Here is a 10096-nt window from a genome sequence, read left to right as displayed (position 1 = left end):
TTCATTATTATTAAAATAACACCACAATGTCTGTTAAAAACTAATCTTGAAACAGTTTTAAAATAAGCGTCTCCAAGTCCAGCCTAAATTAGGTGAAGAAATTATATCATTTAATCAGCTATATGCTTAAGTATGTTTTGTTAATCTGACCTAGATGAGGGGTTTATCTTTCAAGTAAAATATAATCATATGCATACAGATGCCTGCAACTCCTTTGGAAATGCATCAAAAAATAAGATGGGTTGATGGTGGCTAGATAGGTAGATATACGACAAGGTAAATACAGCTAAATGTTAACAACTGTAGAACCTAGGTGGCTATATGAATGCCTACTGTAAAATTCTTTCAACTTTTTTATAAGTTTGAAAATTTGCATAATATATTGTTGGGGAAAATGTAATCATATTAGAAAACGTGTTTAAAATGGCAAGGGGGGAAACAAATATTAAACCTCACATAAAAATTCTGCAAAAAAGGATTAAGCAAGGCTTTGCTTCTTCTATTTGTTGAGCTAGGGAGAAAAAAAAATGTATCACCATATCCTCTTTCTGTATCTGTCTACATCCAGAAAAGTCCAAAAAACGTACACCTTTATTGAAAAATGAAGGTGGGTATAAAAGTTTGTTTATTAAGAATTCTATACGAAATTCCTCTGCAGAATTGGGAAGAGTAAAAACTGAAATTATTTTTGTATTTAAAAACACAAAAATATTTCAATCCCTTGACTACCCAGAATAACTTCATTTTCAATATGGATTTATTTCAGAATGGAAAAAAAAAAGCATACCTTCCTCTGGATTATTTATTCTTTTTAGTAATTTCCTTTCGCTGCGAGTCTATCTGAAAATATTCAAGGAAAATCTGAAAACAAAAAACATATGAAAAGTGAGCAGTATACTGGAAAATTTGTATACCTACTCTACAGTGTGCATATGAAATGTATGTGATATGTATCATAAACCTTTCAACAGAAACAAGCTTCTAAAATGGTATGGGTAAGGCATGTTTATGTTTGATAGTTCATCAGTAACTTTTTGGTAGTTATCTAGAACATACCACCCCCTGCATTTAATATAAAAAAAGATATCATAACCTAAAGAAATTTGTCAGCCACTAGTGGGTATATAATAATTCATTTAACAAACATTTACTGAATACCTGCTATGTGCCAGGCAGTATGCTAGGCCGTAAGGATGAGAATTTGACTAAGACACAGTACCTGATGTCATGAAAGAAGACACGTAAATGGACAATTATAAAAGCACTTAAATTGAGTGATACATATATGCACAGAGTATAACTGTGATTTTGTATGGATTATTGCTGTTGTTGTTAGTTGCTATCAAGTTGATTCTGACTCGTGGAGGTAGAACTGCACTCCACAGCGTTTTCAAGGCTGTGACCTTTCAGAAGGAGATTGCCAGGCCTATCTTCCAAGGTACCTCTGGATGAGTTTGAATCACCAACCTTTCGGCTAGCAGTCAAGCACTTAACCAACTGTGTCACCCAGGAACTCTGTAGGGATTACACCTGAACATAAGCAAATGAAAATCCTTACAACTAGATCAATAAACAACATCATGAAAAATGGCAAAGAAATTGACGTTGTCAACAATTTTGTTCTACTTGGATCCATAACCAATGACCTTTGAAGCAGCAGTCAAGAAATCAAAAGACCTATTGCACTGGGCAAATCTGCTGTAAAAGAGCACTTTAAAGGGTTAAAAAGCAAAGATGTCACTTTGAGGACTAAGGTGTTCCTGACCCAAGCTACACTATTTTCAATCACCTCATATGCATGCAAAAGCTGGACAATGAAAAAGAAAACCGAGGAAGAATCAACGCATTCAAATTGTGGTGCTGGCAAAGAATACTGAATATACCATGGACTGCCAGAAGAACAAACAAATCTGCCTCGAAGGAAATACAGCTAGAATGTTCCTTACAAGTGAGGATAGCAACACTTTGTTATTCTTACTTTGGACATGTTATCAGGAGGGACCAATTGCTGGAGAAAAACATCATGCTTAGTAGAGGGTCAGCATACAAGAGGAAGACCCTCAACTAGATGGACTGACACAGTGGCTACAACAATGGGCTCAAACACAGCAACTATTGTGAGGATGGCACAGAAGCAACGTTTAGTTCTGTTATATACATAAAGTCGCTATGAGTTGGAGCCAACTTGAGGGCATCTAACAACAACAATATAATTATAATAGAGAGAAGGAGACACGTAACCTAGCTTGGGGGATTGGGGATATCTGGGAAGGCTTCCTGTGCTGAGTTGTAAAGAATTAGTAGTAGTGATCTAGGTTGAAGAAAAAGGGAGAGGGCATTCCATGCCAAGATGGTAGTCTGACTAAAGTCACAGAGGCACAAAGCAGCATGTAATTGGCAGAGAACTACAAGCAGTTCAGTAACCCAAACCAAAACCAAACCCACAGCCATCGAGTCAATTCAGATTCAGAGCGACCCTATAGGACAGAGTAGAACTGCCCCATAAGATTTCCTAGGCTATAATCTTCACGGAAGCAGACTACCATATCTTCCTCCTGTGGAGTGGCTGGTGGGTTCAAACTGCCAACCTTTTGGTTAAAAAGTCAGCAGCCAAGCACTTAACCACTGTGTCACCAGGGCTAACCACTTTGTCAACAGGGCTCCTTTTTAACAGTTCATTACTGCTGGCGGAAAAGCTAAAAGCATGGAGTGGAGAGAGACTAGGCTGGAGAGGTAAAGTAGCCACATCATGGAAGATCTTGCAGGATATTTTAAGAGCCTGAACTTTCTCTTGGCTAAAAGGAGTTGTAGTAGGAGAGTGACATTTTCAGACTGTGTCTTAGCCAAGTAACTTTGTCCCCTGAGAAAAGGATGAATGCAAGGGAGACATGGTTACATTACCAGCTAAAGGTCTGAGAGAATGAGTATCTGAACCAGAGCAGTGGTAATAGGTATGGTTTCTATTGAGGAAGATGGACACACAGGACAGACTGGATGTGAGGGTTTCTCCCAGGTGTCTGGTTTGGGTGAGAGTCTATGAACTATGATGCCTCCAACCAAAGTAGATAATACAGAAGAAGAGCCAAGTTGAAAGAAAAGATAATGGATTCAGCTTTGGATGTGATGAATTTGACATGCCTCTGGGTTATGTAGGTGAAGATGTCTAGCAAAATTAAATATACGAGTTTGAGTGAAAGGTCTAAATGGGAGATTGAAATGTAAGTCAGTAAAATATTAGCGGTAGCTGAAATTATGAGAGTGGATAATCAGTTTTTTAAAAAAATCAGTCATTCTAATAGACGCATAGTAGTATTCATTGTGGTTTTAATTCTATTTCTCTATGGAATCGACTGGACAGTAACTAACAACAGTGTCTAATGATGCTGAGTATCTCTTCAAATGCATATATACCATTTGTATATCTTCTTTAAGGAGCCCTGGTGGCGCAGTACTTAAGAGCTTGGCTGCTAACCAAAAGATTGGCAGTTCGAATCTACCAGTCCCTCCTTGGAAACCCTATGGGGCAGTTCTACTCCAGTCGCTGAGTTGGAATCGAATGGACAGCAATGAGTTCAGTTTTGGTGGTGCAGTGGTTAACTGTTAATCAGCTGCTAACCGAAAGGTCAGTGGTTTGAACCCACCAGCCGCTCAGGGGAAAGAAGGATGGGGCAGTCTACCTCTGTGAAGATTACAGGCTTGGAAACCTTATGGGGCAGTTCTACTCTGTCCTACAGGGTCGCCACTATGAGTCAGAATTCACTCTCATGCAACGAGTTTTTTGTTGTTGCTGTTTTATATCTGCTTTGGTGAAGTGTCTGTTCAAATCCTTTGCCTATTTTTCTTTAATTGACTTGTTTTCTTATTATTGAGTTTTGAGAGTTCTTTATATATTTTAGATACAAATCCTTTATCAGATATATGCTTTGCAAATATTTTCTCCCAGTGTGTGCCTTGTCTTTTTGTTCTCTTCACAGTCTTTTAAAGAGTATAGTTCTTATTTTGTTAAAGCCAATTTATTATGTTTTTCTTTCATAGAGCATCCTTTTGGTGTTCCATCTAAAAAAACTTTGTCTAAATAATGTCACAGTATGTTCAAAACCTATGTTTTCTTCTCAAAGTTTTACGTTAGGTTTTCCACTTAGGTCTATGATCCATTTTAGTTAAATTTTGTATCTGGTGTGAGGAATGCATCCAGATAATGAGAGTGATAATAGAATCAGCCAGAGTGCATAGAGTGAACAAAAGTGCAAAGGCTGGATGGAACTCGGGAAGAAAATATAAACCAAGTTCTAAGGAAGCTGAGTTTGGGGGAAAAAAAGACTCAAAGCACTGTAGGAAAAGGACCAGGAAAATTCTGAATAATCAACAATGTCCACTAAAAATAAGCAATAGAAATTTTAACTTGGATGAGGTCACTAGTGATCTTATAAGGAGTATTTTCAGAAAAAAAACAAACCTTTCTGATACCAGAACCACATTTAGGCAACCACAACGTAAGAATTCCCCTAAAGAAGCACTTAAAGCAAGGTCTGAAATCCCTGAGCACTCTTAAAGGTCACTTCTCTAGGCCCAAGAGGTTCTGGGCTTCCCCATACTGAGGATGACTGAGGCAGATCCCAGTCACTCCCTTTGGGGCACTCCGGAATGAAGTTCTGGGGGCAAAGCGGGGAGTCACTGCTCGGCTGGGAAATAGGAACCACATTCACCGCCAGGTTTACCAATCTGACAGCTCACGGAGGGGGTTGCTGTTTAAACTCGAGCAGCATGAGAAGGCGGGGATGAAAATCTGTGCACTTGGGCAAACTCGAGCCAAATGAAGGAAGTCCTCCTACTTGCCGCCCCCATAGCACCGCGCAGGGCCCCTCCTCACTGTCCCTGCCTTCCCCACGCGCGGCCCAACCTCGAGTCGGGCTCGGCCCTGGCGAGATGCTCCTTCACTTACTCAGTCCCAGGATAGGGATGTTTAAGCTACTGGCCAGTGGGGAATCGTGAGCATGTCCAGTCCTTTCCAGGAGGTTGTGCTGGGGGCACTGGACAGACTCCCCTTGGCCTACTGCCCTTTCACCTCCCGCCCCTACAGCCACGCGGCTTACTAGTCGACGAGCCGAGACCCGGTTCCCCCTACCCAACAGCGGAGCCCACTCGCCCCTCCCCTCCTGCTAGTCGTAAAATGCAGTAAAGGCGCCGGCGTTTTGCGGCACCGTAGGTGAGACCGGCGGCGTGGGTTCTCGTTGGTCCTGAATCCTCCGGTTCGGTTGCGGTCTCTGCGGGAAGGCGACGTTTACGAGATTGGGGAGGACGGGGAACTAGCTGCGATTCTCTTAGCGGGTAAATGGTTGCCTCCAAGTTTGGGTAATAAGAGAGAAAGTGGGGTAGAGTTGTTAAAAACACTTATTCCAGTACTTAAGAGGCGTAGAGTGATATTCTCACGCCTCACCCCTTGTCTGAAAGTGAGATACGCCGCCCCCTCCTTGTGCCACTTTAGTTTTCATCCTCGTGTTCATCCCTGGATTTTAGGCATCTTTGGTGCTGCTGACATTGTCTTGTTCGCTTCGTCCTGCAGTCTCCCTCCCCCTGGAGTTTGAAATGCTCTACCTGATCGGCTTGGGCCTGGGAGATGCCAAGGACATCACAGTCAAGGGCCTGGAAGTTGTAAAGCGTTGCAGTCGAGTGTATCTGGAGGCCTACACCTCAATCCTGACTGTAGGGAAGGAAGCCCTGGTAGGTGCTTAAGATTCCCCAGCCTTCTGGGAGGAAAGCTACGATATGATTTTAATTACAATAAGCTGAACAGAATTTTCACCTCTGCTTTTTAAATCCTTTGAAATACACACCCTACTCATTAAAGGATCTGAAGAGTACCACAATGGAAACTAACCAAATGACTTGGAAGATGAAAGATTGTTTTGTCCTGCTTTACAAGTCTAATTGTGTGACTTTCTTCAGTAAATAGGAAAGGGAAAGTTATTTCATACTCCTGGGGTTAGTTATCAAAATCCCTTATTTCATGAGGTAGCCAAGGAATCTTTCTGAGTTGAGTGCTGATGAGGTGCTGACACAGCCTTAATGAGTTGGTTATATATTCAGAAACCAAGCTGAAAGCTTCCCCCTTTGAAGTCATTTCCACAGGGAATGGTAATCTGTATCAGATTCAGAGAGATCTTACCTTTAAATAGACCTCTTCCGATAGGACTTAACACTCATACACTTGTATATATTGAGCATGGAGACTAAGTAGCCATAGGATTTGTTAGAGTGTCGTATGTTTAGCTGGCTCTCATTAAAAAAAAAAAAAAAACAAATCAAACCCGTTGCTGTGAAGTTGATTCCGACTCATAGCGACCCTATAAGGGCTCAGTAAATTTTGGAAGAGTCAAGTTTAGATCCATTGTCAGACTCCAGGTACAATGTCCTTAATCAAAAGACTTACAGACATGTTATGGGAGGAGGGAGAGGATTTTAGAATTGTCTTCATGAGAATATTCCAAATAGGTAATCTAGAGAATATCAAGTCTTTTGGACTCTGAGACTCACAACCTGAAGAATTCTGGTCTCGAAGTTACTTTAAAATCTTTAGGAATTAAGGACTGCTATTTGAATTGGCTTTGCATAAAAATAAAAGTTGTGTCTATTGTCCAGCTTTGACCCATTAGCTCCAGTTTTCATCACACTTAGGATGGAACCAAAATGTTTAAATTAAGCTCAAGATGATGGAAATATTTCTCTAACCAGTGATCAAAGAAAACTAGAGTGAACTTAAAAATCGTCTAAGAGAATAGAGATAGATAGCAAATCAGCAGTTGTATATGTTAGGTGTTAGGATGGCATAGAGCAAAGTTTAGACCATGTTTTATGTCCTTGCCCTGCCACGTTAGTTATGTGACCTTGGACAAGCCCCTTTAATTTCTTAATGTGTAAAATGGGGATAAAAGTACCTACTTATCTCATAGGTTCTTAGCCTAATGCCTGGCATGGAAGTGTTCAGAAATGGTACTTGTTAATGAACATATTTCCAAACTGAACCACAGATTTTCATTTGTAAAATAGGTATAATGACCACATTGGAGGTTTATTTAGGGTTAAGATGACACATGTGAAAATGCTTTGTAAATTTTTAGTGCTAACGAAATTTTAGGAGCCCTAGTGGCACAGTGGTTAATAGCTCGGTTGTTAACCGAAAGGTTGGCAGTTCAAATCCACCAGCTGCTCCTTGGAAACCCTATGGAGCAGTTCTACTCTGTCCTATAGGGTCGCTATGAGTCGGAACCAACTCAACAGCACCTAACAACAACCAAATTTTAAGTACAGCATTGGCTGCTATTAAAAAAATTTTTTTCCCTAAAAAGGTACTTGTAGAGTCTTTGCTTATATAAGATCTGGGGATGGGTCCAACTTCACTTATAGGTTAATTACGTGTACTTTGTTAAGGAGCTAAACTATCACTTCCTCCACAATAATAGTCACTAACATTTATAGAACACTTCCTGTGTACTATTTTAAATGCTTTATGTGTTGAATTATTATAGGATTATTACTCTATAATTACTGCTCCCATTTTACAGGCATAGAGAGGTTAACAACCTTCTCCAAAGTCATACAGATAGTGGTATGATATAGATACATCCCATTTGCAGCACATATGAAGTTCTGCACCAACTAGCTCTGTGAGCTTGGACATTCATTTAATTTTTCTATGGTTCTCTTTCTTATATTTAAAATGGGAATAAAAAATCGTACCTATCTTATAGGCTGTGGTGAAGATTAAATGAATTCGTAAGCATAAAGTTCTTAGAATCATGTCTGACCACAGTGAGCCCAATGTAAGTGTATTATTACAATTATTGTTATTATAGATAAGATTTGGTAAGGGGAAGAGAAAGAATTATTAAAGATAAGATTTGGTAGGGACAGGAGGATGAGCATCCCATGTTGAAATGATTGTGAGCAAAAGCATGAAGGAAGAAAACACAAGGATTTGCTATACTTGTTCTTGGGTTTCACTGAAATAACTGTTTCGTCTTCCATACTTTTCCTAGACTATCTCTCCTAGATATTAGTACCTTCTGTTTCCTTGTCCTCTAATCATATTTCTTTGGATTGAGATGAGATAGACAGGAGAAGATCATAAAGACTTCACACTGAGAGAAATGAGGCCAGCAGCTAAGACCTTTATTAACTTTCCATCTGCCTTTAACCAGGGAGCCCTGATGACACAGTGGTTAAGCTCTTGGCTGCTAACCAGAAGATTGGTGGTTTGAAACCACTAGCTGCTCCACGAGAGAAAGATGTGGCAGTCTGCTTACTTAAAGATTTACAGCCTTGGAAACCCAAGGGGGAGTTCTTCTCTGTCTTACAGGGTCACTATGAGTTGGAATCATCTCGAGGGTAGTGGTAGTTTTTGGGTACCTTTAATCTAAATCTGAGTTTGTCTACCCGCCAGTCTTAGAAAATGACCTGTAAGATGAAATGCTCTTCTTGTTCAAGGCTATTTCCATCTAGGTGTGTTTTTGTTTGTTTTTAACTCCTTCCTTTCCCTCTTCCTCTGGAACCTCACTCCCATCACTATTTATTCTTCTTTATGTTCAGCCTATATTAATATCTTCCTCTCAGCTGGAAATCATATTCAAGTATTGCCTATTATGAAAATTCTCTTTTCCTCATAGTAATTATTCTATATCTCCTCTTCTTTATCCAAAGCCTTTTGAAAAAGCAGTTTACCTTATTGCCCCTACTTTCCTTCACGCCTCAGGCCCCTGCAGATTAACTTCATTTCTAAAATGAATAACTAAAATATTTCTATGTTAAGCAATTATCTCCTAGTTGAGAACTCCAGAGTATAGTTTTGTATGTATTTTGTTTCTCTCGACATGGTTGACAAGTCGTTGAAACTACCTTTCAAGACACTTATTTTCTTGGGTTTATTCCCACTTTTCCATTTTTCTCAATCTCCTTGTAAGCCCTTTTTTTCTTTGCTCCTCTTTCAAATGTTAGTGTTTCTTTTTAAGATTTTGTTCTCTCACTTGTTTCCATGCACTACTTTAAGCTTCTACTCTTCTACTTTTTGACTAGGTAACACGTTAAATGGTTTGAAATTCAAAACGTACCAAGAGGTGTATGTACGTTGAAAGATTTCTATCCCAATTCTCCTTCCTAGAGGTAATCGTTAACTTTTTGCGTGTCCTTCTAGAAATACCTGAAAGTAATTTTAACTTTTAGTTTTTATCTTGTCTCCATGTATAGAAACTGCCAACTTAAAGCAAGAATAAATTTGGAGCTTTACCTTCGTCTTCATGAATGGAAATATTAGGGCTGGTAGTGTACAGAAACTGGCAAATCAGTCATTGGATAATACATAATACAAAATAAAATTATTTGTTAAATTGTACCCTTTTTTTATTGTTCTTCCCTGACTTTTGAGTAGGATTGGTGCTCCTATAGCACATATATGTGGTAGGTAATTCCCCCCTAGACAGTATGCACCACGAGGGCAGGGATCTTGTATGTGTCGTTCACCACTGTCTCTCAACATCAAGCATAGAGTTCAGCATGGAGGATGTGCATAAGAAATATTTGTTAATGAGTGAGTGAATGAATAAATAAAATGATACAGAAAAATTATATGACACCAGTCTTTTACTTATTGCTGTGTTGTTGTTGTGTGCTGTTGAGTCAACTCCAAGTCATAGTGACCCTATAGGACAGACTAGAACTGCTGTATCATACGGTTTCCTAGACTGTCGTCTTTATGGGAGCAGATCACCAGGTCTTTCCTCCCGTGGAGCTGCTGGTACATTGGAACCACCAACCATTCACTTAGCAGCCTAGTGCTTAACCATTGCTACACCAGGGCTCCTAACAAGAGGATGTTATTCCCTGACCAGGAATTGAACTCAGGCCTCAGTGGTGAAAGTGCCAAATCCTAACCATTAGACTACCAGGGAACTTCATATCTTCCCTTTTTTAAGCTTTTTTTCTTTTTTTTTGAACAGAATCAGGCATTTGATTATATTGAGGTGTCTGTGTTTCTCCTTAAAGGATATTTTTAGTAAGCATTTTGTTGTCTTAATTAGACAAATGCTTTTTAGGTTAGAAAAAG

General features: G+C 39.6%; 1 protein-coding gene across 2 annotated transcripts in view; it reads left to right on the top strand.

Moving 5' to 3' along the window:
- The first annotated feature begins 5223 nt into the window (after positions 1-5223).
- Positions 5224-10096, top strand: part of DPH5 (diphthamide biosynthesis 5) — a 44168-nt gene continuing 39295 nt past the window's right edge. For both annotated transcript variants that reach the window (XM_004385728.2, XM_023739999.1), the window contains exons 1-2: positions 5224-5328; positions 5564-5721. In XM_004385728.2, the coding sequence (XP_004385785.1) occupies positions 5587-5721 (135 nt within the window). In that variant the 5' untranslated portion in view covers positions 5224-5328; positions 5564-5586. The remainder of the gene's footprint in view (positions 5329-5563; positions 5722-10096) is intronic.

Source organism: Trichechus manatus, unplaced genomic scaffold (assembly GCF_000243295.1).
Source record: "Trichechus manatus latirostris isolate Lorelei unplaced genomic scaffold, TriManLat1.0 scaffold00144, whole genome shotgun sequence".
NCBI classification, from domain to species: domain Eukaryota; kingdom Metazoa; phylum Chordata; class Mammalia; order Sirenia; family Trichechidae; genus Trichechus; species Trichechus manatus.
This window is presented reverse-complemented; position numbering and strand designations above follow the sequence as displayed.